This window comes from Anolis carolinensis, chromosome 1 (genome assembly GCF_035594765.1).
Source record: "Anolis carolinensis isolate JA03-04 chromosome 1, rAnoCar3.1.pri, whole genome shotgun sequence".
NCBI lineage: Eukaryota > Metazoa > Chordata > Lepidosauria > Squamata > Dactyloidae > Anolis > Anolis carolinensis.
Window position 1 is genome coordinate 132,066,104 of NC_085841.1, and position 22,862 is coordinate 132,088,965.

At 39.6% G+C, this 22,862-nt stretch overlaps 1 protein-coding gene across 23 annotated transcripts in view; it reads left to right on the forward strand.

The window, feature by feature from the left end:
* myt1l (myelin transcription factor 1 like) overlaps nt 1-22,862 on the forward strand; it is a 410,971-nt gene that overhangs the window by 169,849 nt on the left and 218,260 nt on the right. For 19 of the 23 annotated variants that reach the window (XM_062982592.1, XM_062982596.1, XM_062982546.1 and 16 more), the window contains one exon: nt 21,722-21,825. The exons of the other annotated variants lie outside the window; for them this stretch is intronic. In XM_062982592.1, the coding sequence (XP_062838662.1) occupies nt 21,820-21,825 (6 nt within the window). In that variant the 5' untranslated portion in view covers nt 21,722-21,819. The remainder of the gene's footprint in view (nt 1-21,721; nt 21,826-22,862) is intronic. 23 annotated transcript variants of the gene reach the window in all.

Here is a 22,862-nt window from a genome sequence, read left to right on the forward strand (position 1 = left end):
CAATATGTAGTTTCCTAGTGTAGCAAGTGATGAGCTGAAATGCAAGAGACAATTAACAACAAAACCTGCAGGCACTTGGGTAGCGAACCAAGAGATGGAGAATGTATGCAAATAAGACATCCTTCTCACTTTCTTGAGGATATGTGCTGCTTAGCCATAGGGGAAAGCAAGAGAACTGTGCCCATCAGAATAAATCCAGATTTTCTTCAAATGAGAGCAAATTAATAATAATATTTTATGGAATGTTTGGATAACATGTGCCGTGACTTGGGTTTGGCCAAGGAAGATTATATAAATATTGTGGTCCCAAGTGAACCAACAGATTTTACTTGAATAATAATTATTTATTTATTACCCTCCTCTCCTTGTGTCTTGAGGATGGGTGAATGGCTTTTCTTTCATCTGAGTTAATTTCTGTTTGAGCTGAAGATAACATTATTTTGGTTGTTTTCTACTGTGGATACTTGACTACTCCATATTTTGTGAACCTTTGTTGCAATTTCCTGATTTGACAAGACATGGTTGTCATGGATCTAATTGGATATACAACTTTAAATCTGAGAGATGGGAGGAGAGGAGAATAGAGGATAATTTATTTCAGGCAGAAAAATAGAATCAGAACCAGAAACTGAAATGGACCCTTATTTCATCTCCCGCAGTGTATCAAAAAATGAGCAGGATTGTAAATAAATAGAAATTGCAACTGTAGGAAAAAAAAGGGGTTGCTAAAACAGACAAGATAGATTAGCACGTTCCCTGTCTGTACCCTGAATGATGCTGAACACACAAATAGTTACATGCCTTTGACAGACTCTTAAGCCTCTGGAGTTTGGATCAGGGATGAGGAACATATGACTTTCCAGATGCTGTGCTCCAGCTTTTGTCAGTTCAAGTCAACATGGTCAAAGTCAGGGATGATAGGAGTTGTATTCTAGGATCAGCCAGGACAAAAGTGTGTTGTACCTTGTTGATTAAGAAGTACAGCTATATAACGCATTTCAAATATATTATTAGTTGTTCCAATTGTTCCACTGGATTCAGGCATTTTTCTAAGTACCATAATTTTTATCAATTACAGTTTTTGTAAGAAAGTAAATCTGTTAATCCATCCTATCCAGAACTAGGCTTGGTCTGCACTTGTGCTGAACTGGTTAGTCAAACCAAAAAGGAACAGTTTAAATCATAGCTGAACCCACAGCCAAAACAAATCTAAACTTTAGTGGTTTGATTCCAAGATTTCTATTCTGTCCTGGTTGATGGATCTTGGCACACTCTTAAGGCTACCTCTGATGTCAGAATTTGGGGAGTATGATCATTATGCAAAGAACTGTAAAATGATTGAAACTAATTGGACTTTGCCCACTCCTCATTTTAGTGCTGCCAAATGTACAGCAATAGAAAAATCTCTGAGGCCTGGCATTCTTAGTGATTATTCCTGCTGAGGACCCAGCCTAATTAACTGTATCATAGTATGCGAGTCAGTGTCACAATCCCACTTGCCAAAAGTTATAGAAATCGGGAAGAAAAAAAGAAAATATTAATAGCTAGCTATTTCAATAAATTGTCTTTTTTTTCAAGTAACACATTTCCCCTCTTTATGTCTTTTATTTTATTTGACTTTGCACACAACAAGCAATCAAGAAAATAATAAGCTCCTATAGGAGGAGGAAAAACCTATACAACCCTTACTAAAGGAAAAAAAAAAGAACTACAAAAAATCTCCTGCTGATTCCTGTTTTCCTACTAACGCTTTGATCACCTTCTCTCACCAAATCTCATTGGACCAGTTCTATGGCTGGATCTTACTCTTTTATTGCATTTTTAAAGATGTTCTAGGCTTTGGGTCATTTTGAAAGAGGGACAGTAATATTCAACAAGTTCATATCAGGTTTTGGAAATATATAGTCCACTATATTCTCCTCTCACCCATAGCTATTTCATACATGGAGGCCAGGAGTTTATGGTTCTCAGTTTGGCTTGTTCACAAACCATACAGTTGATTTTTTTATGTACTAGGAATGTAGCACATTCTTCTGTTTCGTGGCCCAAAGAGAAGCCTTCTTATCTCTAGAACAGAGGAGTAACAAGCATATCTTGGATGTTCATAAATGCCATTGAATATTTTCAGGAAGTCACATTGCCAAGAAAGGCCATTTGCACAGCAAGAAGTTTGGAGAGCTGCATTAGCTCAATTATTTATCGACCTTCAGGAAATCCAAGGACATTTTTAGAACTGCTGCAGGATCCTTAGTTTAGTGGATCAAAGGGGTGCTACAGTGACAGAATCATTCGAAGGATGGCCTCTCATTCAAGTATGTATTGTATATAACTACATGCTGATAGTACTCTAAAAATGTGATTGAGTGAGATTTGAGTTTGACTGATAATTGCATATTTAGATATCTAGATACCTGCACCATAGATTGCATCCACCTTGGCTTTCCTTGCACAAGTCAGGGCACCCAGTTTTCTCTGATTCTCCCTAACTAGTACATCTGTGCAGGTAATATCCTATAGCTTTTTCAGAGTGTCTTTAGGAGGAATAATGATTTAGGGAGTGCAGTTTAAGGGGCATTTCTAAATGCTACGGATGGCAGCTCTTCCGAAAATGACACATTATTCAACATGACAATAGCTTCAGCACAGCCATATTTTCACTAAGTGAATCCATGTGAAATCAATGAATTCCTAATGTCTCCCCCTCTCTGTATTTGCTTGTATGTGAATGAGGTGGTCTCAGAAAACGTAGGGAAAATTTGAGGTCTCTGTGGACATACTGTATTTGTAAAAAGCAGCCGCTGAAGTTGGAAAAAAATCAACCTTATTTTCGCTTCATGACATTCTTCTCTGAATATTGCAGAAATATTGTTCTCCTAGGGAGAAAAGATAGCCAAGAATTTATTTATATATATTTTTAGTGTGGGGAAGTCACTGGACTGATGCAACCAGCAAACAACAACAACAACAATAATAAAACTTTATTTATATCCCACCCCCTCTCCAAAAGGCATTGGGGCGGCTTCCTTCCAACCTAACCTGAAACTATGTTTTTAAACCATGTTCTTGGCTCTGTGGTTTGTTGGCCTGATAAATGTGTGTGATACCAGCCCTTGAAATGTATAACTAAAAAATCCACTGAATGAAAAGAACAGCCAAAAGTTTTCAAGGAAAATAATTTGAGACAATGTATAATTCATTTTGCTGACTTGCAATTAGGTTTTCACAAGCCTTTGCTTCTATTTGCTTCTATTGCGCTTGATAATAATATACAGGCAGTCCCCAAGTTACAAACAAGATAGGTTCTGTAGGTTTGCTCTTAAGTTTAATTTATATGTAACTCGGAACAGATACACTTTTCACATGTACCTCCAGCCAAATATATATATTTATTTTAGATAGCACAGGGAAGGGTTAACACCCCTGAGGTGTTTATTGTACTGTCAGTACTTCTATTCAAAAGATTTCACTTCATTTTCTGTCTGTGTGATAATTGGATTTTGAAAAATTTGGCTTGTTGTGAAAATAAGGGTTGGTGATAAAGCTTCAGTGGAGACCCCTTTTTTCCCATGATAACTGTCATAGGAGTGAATTTCCCTTCCGAGGAGTAGATTTTTCACACTTCCTTTTGTCTCATCCCTGTTCTGAACTATGAGTCATTTGTTAGATGTTTGTATCTCAGAGACTGCATGTATTATAATGAACAGTGGAAAAGATCTACATAGGACAGAGATTAATTTAGGTAGATTTTCATATGGTGATATCTCCCAAATGTAACCCTGTTCTAGGTAAGGAAATTGCATAATCATCTTCTAATCATAACTGTACCTGGGGAGGGGATGTGATGAGTGCTAAAGTGAGGGCTAATGCCATTTGCATCAAGAGTAAACTCATTGAACTAGATATTGAATGATGAGTGAATATAAATACCATTGAGTAGAAGGTCTACTCTAGTTGGAGCTGGTAGCTGGATTCAGGCTGTAGATGTATAACTTTGTAAAATTCAGGTGCCTTCCAACATTTTAACGTGTAAAAGGTGATAATAACATGAAAACATTGACCAATGTGAAATGGACTCTTGAAATAGAACTTTATTCTCCAAACATAGTGCTTTTCATTTGCAAAGGGTGAACATATAGCCATCATTCACTACTGATTTCAGTGTCTAATCTATAATTCTTTACTAGGAAGAGTGAAAGACTGCTTGTAAACTTTCCAAGTCATCTCATTGGCTGTTTGTAAATTGGAATTACATGGACCTTGACCCATGGGCAGTCTCAAGTCCTTTGGAAGACTTACTCAAGACATGTCATTCTTCATAGTCAAAAGTCTCAATAGAGTCCAAAGAAAGATTGTCAAATGAGAACAATCCGTGCCTCACATTCACTGTGGCATAGCACCCCCACAAAAGTGAAAACCCTATGACTTGAGAGAACCTCTCTAGGGATCTTTAGGTCCTCCAGTGTGACTCTTTGACAAACCTTCAATGAATGTTGTGCTGGAGGAGTAAGAGATTCCTAAAGAGGTGTTTTCTTTAGGAATCTCTAGGTCTTCCTGTGCAACTCTATGGTCAACTTCCAGTAACCATATTAATAAAAAATGTTTTTGTGAATAATCAAATCTGCAAAAGTCAAACCCGCAAAAGTGGAGGGCCAACTGTAGATTTAGGCTGAATATTAATGACAACTTTCTTGGAACTGCTTTGAAGAGCTATGGGAAATTACTGTCCAAGGAAACCATGGGATCTTTTTCCCTGAAGACTTTCAAGAGAAATGGAGGGGGGTAGGGAAGGATAAAGCCACATGCATGAAGATGATCTAGTTATTCTGAAATCTAAATCAGTGCAGTATTATGTTGACCTTCATTACAGTTCACTTCTAGATAATGTTATATATAAAGATGAGGAATTTTCCATAGGGACTGATACTATAAAATTTGACCACTATCTATTCTAAATTTCTTCTTGAGGCTGTCTTCTCACCTCTGCATTTTGGGTGATTCGCAGCGGTGGTGTGCAAAGTGTCAGAACATCCCACTTTTATTAATACATTAGTGATTAAACAGCAACAACTCAGTTTTCTGTCAGATATTAAGGGGAAGGTATATATCTAACAATATGAAAGAAAAAAATTATGAGTAGTTCCAAAACAGTATCAAAGGTCAGGGCTTCACATACTGTAATCAACAACCTAAAATAAAGAATGCCTAATAGGAGGTACAAAAATAGTAAGCCTTCATCTTTTTCTATAAGTTTTGAGAATAGAAAATATACTAAACAATGTGATAGTAAACTATAATACAAAGATATGTTCACCATCAAGATGCATGGCATTACAGGTTGCCCTCATGCTAAATAAGCAAATTAAATGTCAGGCATTGGTGGAGATCTACTACTTGCCTTTTACAAAGGTGCCTAGAAGCTTTAGGTTTTCCAGATATGTAGTACCTTATTTATTTACAGTATTTATATTCGACCCTTCTCACCCCGAAGGGGACTCAGGGCGGATCACATTGCATGTATAAGGCAAACATTCAATGCCATAACATAGAACAGAGACAGAGACAGACGCAGGCACGGGCTGGCCTTGAACTCATGACCTCTTGGTCAGAGTGATTTGTTGCAGCTGGCTGCTAACCAGCCTGCGCCACAGCCCGGCCTTACAGAAATATCCAACTTGCACTCCCCCTTCTTTGTTATGTTACAGTCTTAAATATGAAGATGTATTTAACTGTTGTGCACAAGATATTTAACAATATGAAGGTGTAAAATATTTTGATTGTGGCCTAAATGTAATATGAACAAACAGGCATTTCTTAGTGGCAGAAAGGTTAATACCCTACATCCATACTTGTTAGACATACATTTGATATTCACACATTGTACAACATTTCCAGGGATTCTCTATGCAGAAATAAAAGTGTGTTTTTGTGTGTGCACAAGGAATACTGTTTCCAGGAAACCCATGGGGTTTTCACAAAATTAGTGGATTTTGCACAAAAAATATGTATTTTGCACAAATAGAAACATTTGAGGCTTTCTGCATGAAAATTGTGGGCTTATTTTTTCTCAATCACAGAGATTTTTTTTCCAAAAAAAAGCCTACAGAAAAGCATATGGGTTTTTAATATGAAATTCATGCTTTTAGCACCCAAACCACAAATGTTGCTTTAAAAATCTGGATTTTTGGACAGTGACTTTGGATGAAAAATTCATTTTCATACACAAATATATTTATCTCCCATACTCACTCCTTTTAGAAAGCATCATGGGGTTTTATGTGCATGTAAGGATGTCTTTGTGAAAGAGTGGGAAGGAGAAAGTTGTTGCTGGTGAGGGGAGGGATCAAATTCCATTTGAATTTTTTGTAAAAAGAATGTGGGAGATACAGAACACATGTGGAAGAAGGCTCTATAGTTTGATAAGGCCAAAGATGTTTTTTGGTCTTGTCACAAAATGCTACATTTAGTACAGAGCCAACAAAGCCAAAACTAGAACAGGCTGCAAGAGATATTTTAGGTCAGACGTTTGAAACTTGATCATTTCCATACCCATTAAAATCCCACCAGCTTTAGGAAACAATTTTATATTGGAGGGAGGGGAATGTAGTTTATGGAGAGAATTCAAGGTTAACAGAGGACAATCTAAAATCAGAAAAAGATCACTTTCAAGCTATCAATAATGAAACGTGCTCCATGGTCAATAGTAACAGCTTTCAGGTTGTTTTCTGTAAATCTGCGTCTGCCTGTTACAATAGTGGGCTAACTAATAATAACTAATTCCGTTATTTTGATTAATTGTAATAAATTAATTTCCTAGTTTTTAGTATTCAAGTTAATATTTTAAATTCTGGTTTCACCAGTGCCTCATATTCCAAAATAAAAAATTTAAGACATTTTTATATCAATAAGGATTGACATTTATTGGCTAAACTACAATTGGGGAGTGGTGGAAATCTCACCATTATTCAGTTACAGTAAATAAAGTAGGAACAATCTATTCCCTAGCACAGCTGTAGAAAGTTTTTTTAATATTTATAGAAACAATTTTTCTTTCTGATATTAAGTACATGTAGTACACAAAATAAATCATTAAAAAAACTTTCAATCAACTATTATTGTGGATGTTATAATTCATTAAGAAATAAAGGCACTTCTGCTACGATTCCACAGATTGAAGGGGCGGGGTGAGAAAGAGGTCTGTGGGATATTGCTGGTATGATTTCTAGGGGAAAAGAGATGAGGCTAGGAGGTTGCGTGGACTCTCTTGGTAAGTCTTAGATAGGGAACTGGGCAGTGCTGTGTGTAGTTTAACTGGCAAACTGATCGATGAGGAAGCTTGACATTCTGATAAGGTTTCCTGCTGTTTGTAGAGCCACGGTTAAGGATGAGAATGAATATAGAGTTGGGTCATTAACCATATAAGTAAAACCGGGGATAGGGAAATGCCATATAAAGAAACATGAATGGAGAGTGTTGATTTATCATAGTAAAGAACCTTGAAGTTGCCTTGGTAGTTCTGCATTACATGAACAAGTTGCTCTCTCCTGTGCTGGAACTCTTCCCTTTCCACAGATAGAATTGTTGAGGCTCCCTATTTACAAGTGTGTTGTACACAGTGTCTTTCTCAACAGCATCCCCACATCTTATCAGTCTTTTGAGAAAGGACTTTCTTTCAGCCATGAACATTGGTTGCTGGATATCTCTTTTTCTCTAGCAAGAACATAAAGTAACTCAAGCTGCTTCTAGCTGCTAATCTTTCATACTTGTGCTGTATGCCATCTGCTGTTTGGTGTGTTCTGTTGAAACTGTGGCTTACAAACCTCTGCTCTCTAGTGGGAGCAGTGTAAAATGACTTAAGGATTTTTGAGAATTAACGTGGGGTTTTTTAGGGTCAAATACCTACTGGAGAACCTTGTCTTCTTGCAAGTGACTGGAAAACTGAAAATGTACTTTAAAAGCTGGGTAGTGACACATGAGCACCCCATTAAAATAACTCTATTTGCTCTAGAATTACTGTTAATTGGATAGAATGAAGAATGAATTGACAGATAACAATTTCATTTTAAAAAACAGATTTTGCATCCATGCTGAATGGGGAGAGAGGAAAGATATATGTATATAAGTAGATTGCTTTGCAAACTACACACATTGTTCTCATCTGTATTTTTCAGAGGCATCACAATGTTTTGATTGAGTAACTTTTTAAATGTGTCAATAATGTTTAAGATAAAATGGTAATATGAGCAAAAACAGCATAACAAGGGACTCTTGTGAGATGTTATGTTAATCTCATGGTCTGATGGACATCAATTCTAAGAAGTAGTCATGAGAAATCTTGGGAGGATCCCTATTCTCAAGCATCTCTAATTTCACTGGGCAACAGTAGCATGGAAGGTCCCCGGTGTAGGTTGTGCTTGTTTTTGTATTCATGAGCCATTGTTGCAGTCTGTTCCTACTAAGACTGCTGATGGGCTAATTGGAAAGCACCAAATAATAAGTCCGGCGCTACAGATACCCTCCCCACTTTCCTATTCCTGGCGAAAAAGAAGAAAGTCTGTCATTAATAATATGATCCTACCTAGTCTGGCACTTTATTACTACAGTAGCTAAACACATGCCCCATAAAAACATGAGATTTTAACACTTCAGCAGGTTGTGAAGCAACTAGCATTTGGATGTATCGTGCTTGTGATGCTTCAGGTACTATCATTTATCAGGTACTGTTAAGTATCTCACCCTTACCTTCTTTTGCCACATCATACAAGGTTTTACATACCTCTTAACTTCTATTGCCACACCATACAATATTATGTCCCCTGCTTGCCCCCCCACCTTTTCTGCATCTTTCTTGCTCAGCAGTATCACTTGTGAAGTGTGATGAGTAGAACTTTATATAATATTTCAAGTGTGACCATAAAACAGATTTGTAGAAAGACATTTTGAAACTGTCACTTTTATTTTTGATGCCTCTCATAAAGATTTTCAACATAGATCTTACTTTTTTCATAGCAACCACACACTGAGTCAATGTTATTATTCAGCTATCACTATCAATTTTAAGATAATTTTCCTGGACAGAACCCTTTACTTCACACTTTTGCAGGGTATATATCAAGTTGAAAGTCTTTGCCCCATGTACATCACTAAATTGATCCACATCACCCACATTCTACTCCAGATAATTTACACCAGGGAAGAGAAATGTGTTAGATGTTGTTGGCAGCAACAATCATAATCCCTATTGTAAAGAAGTATGAATTTTAGTTTACAGATGTCATGTTTAATTTCGTTTTAAAAGCCATGTTTAACTGTGTTTTAAAAAGGGTTAATATTTCAGTTACTCAGCACTCAGAGTTGGTTGCCATGGAGAAAGGGGGCGGAGCCAACTGGGTTAGCTGAAGAGAGCAGAATTTGGAGGGAAAGTCAGTCAGTCAGTCAGTGTCTGTGGTCAGCGAACCACAGGGAAGTCTGATTCTCAGTTGGAGGATCAGGGTGGCTCAAATGAGGAAATTTGAGTCAATTCTAAAATAAGTTTGGTGACTTATTTTAGGTAGTCTGGGCTCTGTTGAAGCTCAGGGAAGGCTGATCCTAAGTTAGGGGATCAGGGATAAAATAAGTTTGGTGACTTATTTTAACGTAGTCTGTCTCCTGACTAGGAACAGATATTCTGTGATTGAAGTGGAATTTTAGGAAGTTTGAAACACCTCATTCTGTTATTGCAATTGTTAAGGAAAGTGCCTCTAAGTGAGAAGTGTATCCATTAAGCTTGTGCCTGAATAAACTTGTTGTTGTTCTCTCAAACATCTCAGTCTGTCATACATACACACATCAAGATTAAACAAGAAGAAGAAAGAAGAAAAATAAAAGTCTCCTCTCTAAGTAGCCAGTGGCTAAATCTTCCAATAGTGGTGGCAAGAGTTGATAATCCCCTTAACATCTGGTGGCCGCAACATAAACATTTTTACCTCAGGTGGCAGCTTTTAAATAAAACATGTTTAATAACTGGTGGCAGCGGATATAAAATATATAATAATTAATTAATAGAAACATAATCCTTCTCCACAATCAGTGTCAGAGGTGGGATTTCAAAAGATTCCCCTCTGCCTGAGTTCTTTACACCTATAATGGTTATGCAACTCCCATATTGGTTATCCCTTTGAGGGACCCACTGTTTATAACTTTCTGTTGTGAGAAATGATTATTTACTCCTTTGATCCCATGATTAAGTTTACTCAGGAGTCTTTAGTCAGAAACTTTGTCAATGTGAATCCTTTGAAAGTTTGAGTAAACAATGTCTACCACCTACATGATTGCTAATACTTTCAAAGAATTCCAAAAGTTAAGTGGGCAAAGGAAGGCAGGTGTATAGAGGCTGAGCTTAGGTCTGAAATTCATAGGAATGCTTCATCTTACTTACTTATGTACTTGGAATCAGAATATCTAAACTGAAGTGCCTGTATTTGCTTCCTGAATTCATGGTGATAGCTGGCTCTTTGTAGAGTGTATTGCTATGCTTGAAGACTACTACAGTTCTGTGTGTCCCAGTCTTGTTAAAAGTGAACTGAAACCTGGTGGGAAGACTGGATAGTAAGTAATATTGCTCCAGACTAAACTGTTGGAGCTATGAATTATGGAAGATTGGTACAGAGCAAATAGTGCTTTTCTTTCTACTGAAAAATACATGAACATTAAAATAAACACCTGACTTGCAGTTACTCTGCAGAATAACTAGAGTTTGGAAATGTTTGTAATAACTTTAATAATTTCCTTTAAAATTAAATCTTGTATATTGATATTTTATTCTTTTAATGAAAAATATACAATTGAAATAACCTAGAATAACTAACTAATTTCTATTGAATTATTTTGAAGATCAGGGAAGAATATCAGATTTACCGTATTGATAATAGTGCTACTAATAGATGCCCACCATGTCACAGCTGAAGACAAAGGTTTGGCCTGCACATATGTCTGGATCCAGGCTTCCCCCATGACTCACTCTACATCCTGGCACTGTTTGGCGGGGGATAGACCATGGACGATGGGACTTGTAGATGGGAGCTGTAATTCATCTCCACCACTCCAGCTGACATTGGATTGAGACTACACTTGGAACACAGGCAAACAATGCATTTCTCAAATGACCCGGGCACCGCCGGGGCCCCAAGCTAGTATCTCTATTAAATACATATTAAAATATACAAAGCAAAGATTAAACAAAGGACACACATTTAAAAATCCATGTTTAAAGAATGTTTAAAGACATGCATTGGTTTCCATTCCCATGTTCTAGGAGCATTAGGAGCAAATTTTCCTTTCTACAATAAGAATGAGAGGTTGAATTTGAAATGTTTGCAATCATGTCTTTGTCATCCTACAGTTCCTTTCTCCTTCCCTTCATCCCTTCCATATTGTAAATTTCTGCCTGCCCTTATTTGTCAGGGACATTTACTGGGTAGTGTTTGTACACATCCTCCTTAAAACAATAGGGAGCACTAGATTCTCCTGAATCTTTCCACCATGGAGATTGGTTAGTGGAAATAAATCCCACAGAAGTCAGCAGATCTTAGTGCCAAGTAGGTATTCCTGACAAAAATAAGAGTGAATCTACCACCATATATTCCTCAATTTGGGAGTAATCCCACAATATTGGGATATACTTCAGAGTAGATGTTCTCACCAAGATTAAAATTTAAATTACAATACTTTACACGTGAAGGTATCTTCTACTGAAGACAGTGTCTTCTCTCTGAACATATGTGTACAGCATTATACCGTATAAAGTGTAACAGGAATAATGGTCTTTAAAAATAAGTATTTAAAAATAAGCATTCCCCACGGGCCGAACACCTGGAAAGATCTAGACTTTAGCTTAAGGTCCAGATCTTTCCAGGTGTCAAATTAATGCGGAGCAAACTGGGAAAACCCAATTTTCTCCACATTAATTCGCTTTTACCTAAGGCGTCGTTTGGATGCATCAGGTAAAAGCAAGACAGGTCCTGCATTTTGGGACTGTCTGACATAGCCTTTAGGCACATTAAGACAAATCTCTGAAAACAATAAATGAAAGCTAGGACTACAAAGTCAAAACTTGAAGATTAATTTGTTCCCACTATTTGTGAAAATTATTATGTTCCCACTACTTCAAAGTAATTCACTGGTATTGGCCTTTGAACAGGCCCGTAGCCAGGATTTTGATTTGGGGGTGGGGGGGGGGGGCTGGGATTTTGGTTCAGGGGCGGGCTGAGTCTGAGAGAGAGGATCTACCCTAGCAAACCTTTTGTATCATTATCCTAATACCCCCATTCATATGGGATATATTGAACATGGTGATCAGATCATGATATGAATAAACATAACAGTTCAAATAATAAATGTAAGGTCGTCTCGCGGACCACCCTGAGAATGTCGGGGGGGGGGGGGCTGAAGCCCCTCAAGCCCCCCTCCTTGGCTACATGACTGACTTTGAATGTAAACACTGGTAGCCTTCTGCATGTACTTCGGGGATTCCCTTCTTTGTATAGCCTGCTGCATTGCTCATTTTTTGTTCTCTCTGAGAGGAGACAGGATGGATGGCAGAATGGAATAAAACTTGAAAACTTTCTGTTAATATGAACTTTGAAAGTAACTGTAAGGGATAACAAGAAAGCATTATATATTACGCTAGTGAAGTCATTTGTTTTCAACCGTTGTATTATGAAATGTCACTTAATACACCCTTATTACACTTACAGAGTGAACTGTTCCAGTAAATTCTGGTTTGTAAGCTTGATGTGCAGTGTTATTCTGACTTGAAGACCCTGTTAAGCAGGCAGTTCCCAATGGATGTCTGAAGTAGTGTTGTAGTTTGTGAGAAAGGCTCCAAACAGGGCCGGCTGGAGAAAATTTAAAATATTAAGCGGGGGTCGAGAAAAACGCCCCCCTGCCGGTGCCGTGGGAGGCGTGGCCATGTGTCGCGAGAGGCACATGGCCACGCCTCCCGCGGCGCCGGCGGGCCCCGCCACCTGCGCCCTGGCCCCACCTCCCGCCCAGCATGCCCTGGCCCCGCCTCCCACCCAGGCATGCTGGGTGGGAGGCGGGGCACCGCCCTGACGGTGCCCCGCCTCCCATGCATGCGCACAGCTCAGATCGGCCATGTCGCCCTAAATTGCTGGGCACACGCACAGATCGCCCAAATCGGCCTAAGTTTTATTTATTTATTTATTTTTCAAACTTATATGCTGCCACTCCCCTAGGGCTCGGGGCGGCTTACAAGAACCGGCTAAAATCAATAATTTAAAAAACATCTTTAAAACATCCTAAAAGCACCTTTTAAAACATCAACAACAGAACTCAAAAGCCTGTCGAAACAGATGTGTCTTACATGCCCTGCGGAAGGCCAACAAGTCCCGCAAGGCACGAACTTCAGGTGGCAAGGTGTTCCACAGCGATGGCGCCATTACTGAAAAGGCTCTGCGTCTAGTTGCAGTTAGATGAAAAGTCTTAAAACTGGGGACTTCCAGTAGGTCTTGGTCCTCAGAACGGAGGGATCTCTGGGGTTTGTAGGGAGTGAGGCAGTCCCTCAGGTACATCGGCCCTAGACCATGTAAGGCCTTGAAGGTAAGCACCATTACTTTGAAAGTGATCCGGTGCTCAATTGGTAACCAGTGCAGCTGCCGTAAGATTGGTGTTATGTGGCATCTTATCGGGACTCCGGCAAGGAGCCGGGCAGCTGCATTTTGCACCAACTTGAGCTTCTGGATCACTGACACAGGAAGGCCAATGTAAAGGGTGTTACAGTAATCCAGTCTCGAGATGACTGTAGCCTGGATCACCGTAGCCAGGTTGTCCCTAGACAGATAGGGGGCTAGCCGTCTAGCCTGCCGAAGATGAAAAAAGGCAGTTTTGGTAACAGCGGAGACCTGGGCCTCCATCGTCAATGAAGGGTCCAAGAGGACTCCCATACTCTTTACCAGTAGAGACGAGCGTAGCACTTCGCCATCCCGGGTTGGCAACTGGATATCCCCACTGTCCGGTCGGCCCAGCCATAGGATCTCCATCTTTGCTGGATTCACCCTCAACCTACTGGAACGCAACCATCCAATAATGGCCTCGAGACACTGATGAAAACTGTCGGGTACAGACTCCGGTCGGCCCTCCATCTTTAACACAAGCTGAGTGTCGTCAGCATATTGATAACACTCGAGCCCGAAATCTCAGACCAGCTGAGCAAGTGGTCGCATATAGATGTTAAACAACAGAGGGGAGAGAATGGCCCCCTGAGGAACCCCACAATGTAGAGGGGACCTCTCAGAGACCAGGCCTCCCCTCTCTCCTCGCTGTCCACGGTTGTGAAGAAAGGAGGCCAGCCAATTTAAAGCTGATGATCTGTGATGGAAACCAATACAGTCTCTGTCCCATGCCCCACACGGAAGCCAGACTGGAAAGGATCCAGTCCGGCTGTGTCATCTAGAAACTGCTGCAGCTGCACCACTACTGCCCTCTCAATCACCTTGCCCAGAAATGAAAGATTTGAAACTGGGCGGTAGCTGGAGGGAACCGAACGATCTAAATCTGGTTTTTTCAGCAGAGGAGAGACCACCGCCTCTTTTAATCCCTCTGGAAAGACTCCTTGCTCAAGGGAGCTGTTTATTATCTTCAGCAGCGGGTCACGTAATCCCTCCAAGCAGGATTTAACCAACCAAGAGGGACACGGATCGAGGGAGCAAGTAGTCGGTCTAACTGCAGCTATGAGCCTATCGACAGCCTCTGCGTCCAGTGGGATGAACTGGTTGAGGGTGGGCCCAGCAAGGGGCCACGGAGTCTCAAGTTCTCTCATTGTATCAATTGTGGCAGGGAGGTCCCGGCGTAGTAGTGAGATCTTGTCAACAAAATAGCTTTGAAAAGCCTCGGCTGAAGGGGCCTGATCATCACTTTTTGGGTTGGTAGGAACCGTCGTTAAAGATCTAATTATTTTAAACAATTTTGCCGGGCGTGAGCAGGCGGACGCTATCAAAGAGGCATAGTATACTTGCTTTGCTTTGATGGTAGCATGCTCATAGGCCGACAGATCTGCGCCTGCATCCAGCAACTTCAGCGCTTTGCAGTTTGGCGCGGTGGCAGCGGCGGCGCTACGGGGCGCTGTCGAGGTGTCGACAGCGCCCCCTAGCGGCGTGCGCCCGAGGCGGCAGCTTAACCAGCCTCATAAGTTAAACCGGCCCTGGCTCCAAATCACAACAAATCACTATTTAGATGGTTTTTATTATTGTCATTACAATAAATGTGATCCAAATTCAAATTGTGATCTCTTTGTATATGCATGCCTCATTCATTTTTCTCATGCTTTGGGGCACCAAAAACTCCATCGCCTAGAAATTCACAATCTCTATGTAGCATAATTATATTCTGTAGCATGCAAACAACATAGTAAAGCTTAGTGCAGAATCCTGCTCCCCCCCCAAAAAAGAAAGAAAGAAAGAAAGAAACCACACGCCAAAACCCATACTAACTCTCAGCTTCTAGCTGCATAAAGCATAGGTCAGCAAATCAGTCAAAAGAGCTCCTGTCTACTTTCTAGAGTGCAATCAGTGTAAGGTTTGCTAAAAAACATGCTATTGCCTTAATTGTCTGCCTAAAATAGCAAACTTATATGATCATACCCTTGTGTTACAAAATGAACATTTACTTTTTCACTGTGCTAGCAGACATTTGATTTACATTGTGCTTCTTTTTAAAAGGGAAAAATAACAGTTGGGGCAGGGGTAGATAGGTAGTGAGTGAATGATGTAAAGATTCAGAAACTGAACAAAATAGTTTTATATCGCTAGAGAGATCCTCAGCCTGGATCTCTCTAGAAGTTTTAGACAACAGCTCTTATCATTCCTGGCTTATCCATTTGTCTTGCTATCCATGGTTGATGAGAGTTAGAATTGTAGGTGGGAGACGACCAGGTGGGTATTGGGGCAATGGACCCTTTGTTTCAAAGTGGCCCCAATTAGTATCCCATGTCTAGTATTCACTATGGAAAATAAACCTTTTTTTAACCTATGGTGTATATACTCATGTATGCTCTGGACTCATGTTTAAGTTGAGGAAAGGTTTTGGAGGCAACATTCTAGATTTTGATATGGCTCATGGATAAGTCAAGGGTCATTCAAAAGACACGGGAAGCACTAGTGCCAATTCAGGGGGCTAGCCTGCCTGCTGCCACCATTTTCCCACCCAGGCATTTAAAAAGGCCAGAAGTGGTGCTACTGCAATGGGAATAGAAGAGGACAGTGCTTCTTCTAGATTCTCCCAGGATGGACTAAGCTTTTGTCTTTTACCCCTTTATTCAGATAAGGGAAAGGTTGACTTGTGAATAAGTCGAGCCAATTTTTTTGGGTTGATTTTCTAATTACAATTACTAGAGTTATACATGGGTTTATATTTGAAGATTGGTACATCCATAGCATATTTATTTATTTATTTACCCCAGCCTTTCTCACCTGAGGGGACTCAAGGTGGCTTACCAATCTGGCAAAATTCAATGCCAATAAACAACAATAAAATAAAATATAGAGCAATTAAAACAATTACGCATTAAGCAATTAAAAACAATATACAAAACTTAAAACATGTAAAGTGCTTGTTTATAACGGTATAGTCCTTTCAACTCTGTTGTTCTCCTGTAAAACATGGACCATCTACAAATGCAACTTTCAACTTCTGGAATAATTCTATCAGTGTCGCTTTCAAAAAATCCAGACAGATGGACAAATGTCAGTGTTCTAGAAGAAGCAAAAACCACCAGCATTGAAGTGGGGATTCTCCATGATCAGCTTTTCTGAACTAGCTATGTTGTCCAAATGCCTGATCACCATCTCCCAAAAAGCAGTTACTTTTTTCTCAGCTTAGGAATTGAAAACAGAATGTTGGTGGACAGCAAAAGACATTTAAAGATGGTCTTAAAGCTAAATTTTAAAAATGTGGAATAAACACTGAGAACTGGGAAGTCCTGGCCCCCGAGCATTATAACTAGAGGTCAGCTGTTACCAACAGTGCTATGAACTTTGAGGAGGCATAAATAGAGGGCGAAAGGGAGGAACATGCCAAGAGGAAAGAGAAAACCCTTGTCGTGACCGTCTTCCATCTGGAAATGTATGTCCTCACTGCAAAAGATCATGCGGACCCAGAAGAGTTCTCTACAGTCACTTACAGACCAACCACCAAGCCTCTACCCCAGAAGACAATAATACTTGGCTACGAGTGATAACCTATGATGATGACATGGGTGTATAGGGCAGTTCTCTTTCAGGAGGTGGAACTGTTACTTAATCGTTTTCTTCTTCTATTTTGCTGTGTGTCAGTCGTTTTTGGAATACAAACCACCCAGTCCTGGATTTTTTTCTCATTGTTTACCTGATGTAATTTCCTGTTACCTATTCTGGTTGCGCCTTTAGTTGCATTAATTTTTCATTTTCTGCCTGTAGGAATCTTCCCCCTGTTTCCGGCATCTTTCCCTTGCACTCCCTGGTGAACATACTGAGACAAAGAAATCATTTAGCTTTGCAGTAATCTTTCTCTCGCCTGTCACCAGTTTCCCACATGCAATCACACGAAGAGACTGAAGGCACCATCTGATATTTCCTGGGTTTTTTTTTTAAAGCTCTGTACAAACACAGTCATTATATATGCTTTCCCAATCAAACTATATTATTTCATGGACTTGCATTATTGTTTCAAGAAGAAAACATCTGTTTGGAAATAGCCAGTTTAAACAAAGTACTGTTGTTGGTGCTCTGAATGTTATAGTGTATCTTCTATAGCAATGGTTCTCAACCTGTTGGTCCCCAGATGTTTTGACCTACAACTTCCAGAAATCCTAAGAGCTGGTAAACTGTCTGAGATTTCTGGGAATTTGTAGGGAATTGTATTCTGAAACCTGTGATAAACATATGTTCATTTCTTCATTCACTTGTACTGATGGGGTGGGAGGGTGCGGGTTTAAATATATAGTGAAAATTTTTAATTCTACATATTGTAAGATTAGGCGTGCAACAAGCTAAACCTAGTCCACCAATCTGGTGTTGTTGTCCACCAGGTGGTAGACACCGCCCCTATTTGTGCTACTGAAGATTTCTAAAAGTAAGGATGAGAGAGAAAGAATATGGGAGAATCATTGGGCAAATTAGGTTTGTTCTAGTTGGTTGGGGGCTGGATTGAAGTAGGTGAATTTCAGGGTATAAAAACCCTGTATAATAACTTTTAACTGCAATTAGAATTGTCATTAAAACTAAACCTCTAGAAAATGCCCATTCATTTTCTATGAGAATCTACAACATCACAGGTGATACAGCTTGAACTTTATGTTGAGTTATTTCCACACTGGCCTACCTTTAAAAAAGAACCCTAATGAGGTTAACCATCCAAACTCCTCTCAATATTTCTATTGTCTTCCCTACCTACCTTACACTTCTTGGGCAGTATGACTTGCCCAAGACCATACCATGGGTTTCCCTGGTGTCCAGATTCATTGTCCAATGCTGAGGGTGTTAATATTGAACTTTCTTGTGGTGTACTTATCTAGTTTTTAATATTCCAAAAGTATTTGGAAAATTATTATGCATAGAAATATGTATGTGGTTTTGGGGAGTTTGCGCGAGTCTCACGAGGCTTTGCATAAAAACATGGTTTCCAAATAGCCACATTGTGCACTTTTTGTGCAAGATTGCTATTTTCCACAGTTATTTAAAAGCCCTCAACAAATGCCAAAGAATGAAATGTTTCAGATGTTAAAATACTGGGAGAAAACTGCATGGATGTCTTGCCGACAAATTATTCTTTCCCTCTGGGTCTTTTGAGTATTGGGAAACATTTTCTGGCTAAGAAATGAATAATGGTGAATAGTGTTAAGACCCCAGTTTAGTGTAATGATGTCCAATTTCTTTGAGTGTACATTTTGTGTTGACTCCTTGTCTCCATGTGAATGAATGGTGTGTTATAGAAGTGGCTATTGCTGTTAATGTGCCTTCAGGCTGTTTTGCCATATTTATTTATTTGTTTGTTTATTTAAAACATTTATACTCTGCCCTTCTCACCCCAAAGGGGACTCAGGGTGGAGCACAACATATATATGGAAAACATTTGATGCCAGAACAGAAAATAAACTATAAATATACATAAACACTAAAAACAATTATCTCTACTTTAAAATCAGTTGTTTGAAAATCATATGGCAACCTATCATTATTTTTGCAAAATATGTTCAAAGTGAGTTTGCCTTTGCCTTTCTTTGAGGCTGAGAGGGTGCTACTTATGAAATTCACCAAGTGGGTTTCCATGGATGTGTGAACACTGGCTTCCAGAGTCATAATCCAGTGCTCTAACCACTACACTTTGCTGTCTCAAAATGTAAGTCCTTGCATTCTGGAAGAAAGATGGCATATACATTTAGTAAATAAAGATATAGACAGACAGATAATAAAATCCTTTCTTCTTAACCACTAAGCTAACCTGGCAACTACAACTGACTGTAGGTGGTGTTTTATAAATGAGATCACTGGTAAGGATGGAGAGCAAGATTTGGGAGAGTGAATGGTCTGAGGCTGATCACCAGTTTATCTCTGTTGTGTCAGAAGCCAACAAAAAAACCATCCTTAAATTAATATAGTATCACCATTTAAACTTGATCAATATGACAATGGGAGTACCGTATATACGGCGGGTTTTTCAGCACTTTTTAGGGCTGAAAAAGCCTCCCTCGACTTATATTCAGGTCGGCTTATACTCTAGTATATAGGTAATCAGAGTTGGACAGTCTTATGTTATTAAAGTCTTATTATCTTAAATTATAGTTTATATAAATATTCAAAAACATTTAACCTACTGATGCCTCCATTAATGTAATTTTATTGGTATCTATTTTTATTTTTATCTTTGAAATTTACCAGTAGCTGCTGCATTTCCCACCCTTGGCTTATACTTGAGTCAGTAAGTTTTCCCAGTTTTTTGTGGTAAAATTAGGTGCCTCAGCTTATATTAGAATCGGCTTATACTCAAGTATATACAGTAATTTGAACACTTCCTCTTGGAGAAAGTTATAGTATAAAGATGTGCTACCCTTCACATTTTTTATTTCTACTGTTACTATACTAGATGCAGATGTGAGTGCTTTTAAAGAATGAATTTCTCCTGCCAAATATTCCTTTGTGCTGTGTCTCTGGCTCCTCCTAAATTAGATCATTGTCCTTCTCCTACAGCAAGAACCTTGTATTTATCCTTGAATCCACATTTCACTCACACCTCTGGTGTGACTGCAGTCAACATGTATGTGATATTTAGATCTGCGATTCTCCTTCAATTTTAGATACAGTGATACCTAATAAGCCCTCTAATTTATTTTATTTTGCTTAAAGTACTGTCCTTACGCTGTTATTAATTCATAGTACTAGTGGATAAAAGGATCATTTTCCAGAAGACCTCAGTTTAGTAAAACCATTAGTGCTTCTTGATTTATATTGCTGTTGTTTTGCATTGGAGCAATATCTCATCAATTTGTTAACAAATGTTGGCTTTGAGTGACAAATACAAGTAGTGTAAAATGTATTGAGTGAACCTCTGACCTTCAGGATATTACATAAGCACTGTGTGGCTTCTGTTGAAGCTAGCCGGTAGCATTTTGGGGTGTGTGATAGGCGCTAGATAAATAAACTTCAATAACACATGTTTGTTCCCTTATTGTCAGAGGTAGGGGGAAGGAAAGAGAGGTAGAGAGGAGAAAAATATGGAGACAACACCACCGTATTTTTAAAAAATAGGACAGTAAGATATGTAAGCTAAGTAGAAGAGAAAAGAGGAGGGGAATCAAGACAAAGGGTTGCATGGGAATAGAGGAACATGAAAGAGTGAGTTAAAGGGTTTAAAGTCAGTGTATAATGAAAGAGGAGGACAGCAGGAGGGAAAGCACAAAGCAGAAAGATGGAGAAGCCTTTCTCTGCTGGAAGATCTTGCCTCTTCTCAGTTCTGACAAGAATTGCAGGCTTTCAGAACAACTGATTGAAATCTCAGGAACTGGCAGGGGATGCCCATATCACCTCCTGCAAGTGGGAAGATGAAATCAGAGTCATGCATGCTTGTGGAGGTGGTGCAAAGCAGACGGGGGAATGTCTTCTTGCTCAGTATCTGAACAGCAGTTGTTATTTTTAAAATGTTTGAATGATTGGGAGATTTATTTTCCTCCCTGCTTTTCTCCAAGTAACAAAAATACAATCTCATGTGGGACAGCCAGATGCTCCACCAGTCTGAACACAGGAAGGGGACAGAGAGAATGGAAGAAAAAACTAGGAAGAACAGTAATCAAAAGCAATTCGCAGGATCACTTCCTTATCTTCAGCTCTCCCCTTCAGCACCACTGTCTCTTTTGACATGGCAGCTTTTATGATTATCATTTCTGAACGAAGGATCCCCCCTCCCCTCAAGCTGATACAGACACAAGTTGCTTTTCAGGTTTGCTGTACTCACAGGGCATATAGTATATTTGACATAACATCTCCAAAATGAAACTTTGACATGCAGTCCTACCCAATGGTTTCTATGACTTAAGATTCTTGAATATGTACTGCACTGGGAATGTACCAGAAAAATGCTGTATCGATAAAATCCTCAGTTGATGAATCAGTTAGGGATCAATTTCAATCAGTGGTGTAAAGAGTAAAGGAAACATATGTAGCTCATCAGCTACATTTATATTCCATCTTTCTTCCAGTGAGCTCAAGGCAAAGTACATGACTGTCCTCCCCCACTCCACATCATTTGGTAGACCAAGCAGAGAAAGAACGAGCGAGCACCAGTGAATTTTATGGCATGGTGGTGAGTAAACTTTCTCAAAGATGGGTATGACTCTAGCTGGTCAAGATAATATTTCTTTTTTACATTTAGTAGTAAGCTTCTGTTAATCTTTCCCCATGTTTCTTTCACTTCCTTACATCTGGTAACCTAGCTGCTCTTAACTTTATAAAATAAAGACAAGAAAAAGTACATCAAACTCTATTGGTAGACCAGTGGATCTGATCTGGGCAGTAGTAGATTAACCATAAATGTATCTTAACAATAATGCCAACAAAATACTACATTTGTCCTTCAAAAGTCTGATGGGGGAGGTTCAACGTTTATGTGTGTGTATGTGTAAGTTTTTATGTATGACCTCTAGATCTACTAACAAAAACAAATCTATACACTCAAGGTATCCTCAGAGAGGGCCGTTCTACACATGCATTATAACCTGGGTTAAATTTGAGGGGGGGGGGGGGCTAAACGATGTTTAGCCAAATTGTGAGAGCAAACAGGAAAAATTGGGTAAAAGGCTGGAAAGCACGTGTTTAAAAGCAGCCCTTTCAACCCAGTTCTTCCTGAGAAGCACGCACCTTTCCATGCCTGTGTAAACCTGCAGGCATGGAAGACATGTGTTTTCCCTACCTCCCTTCTGTCTAGACTCCCTCCTGTCCCCCATTTCCCTCTCAACTTACTGGAGGAAGCCTTCCATGTAGGTCTGAAAGCTTTACCTCTGTTTCCCCTCCCTGGAAGATCCAACAGGGGGTCTTGGAGGAGGAATCCCCCTTCCCCTCCTAAATCCCTCCTTCTGCTCTTCCAAAGAAGGGGGAGGGAGGGAGATTTCAGCCTTTTCCAGTCTTCTCTCTGTAAGTGCAGGGGGAAATGGTGGGAAGGGAAGGGGAGGCTGGCAGTGCCCATGCCCACCCCTGCTGATCTTGGATCAGCAGGAGTGAGTGTCTGGACACCACCCCTGCAAAATCCCGGTGTTTAGACCATCTGTGTGGCCTCCATCCCAAGAGGAAGTGGGATTTAAAATCCCAATTTCTCATGCACTTTTTTCCTGTCTGGAAGGGCCA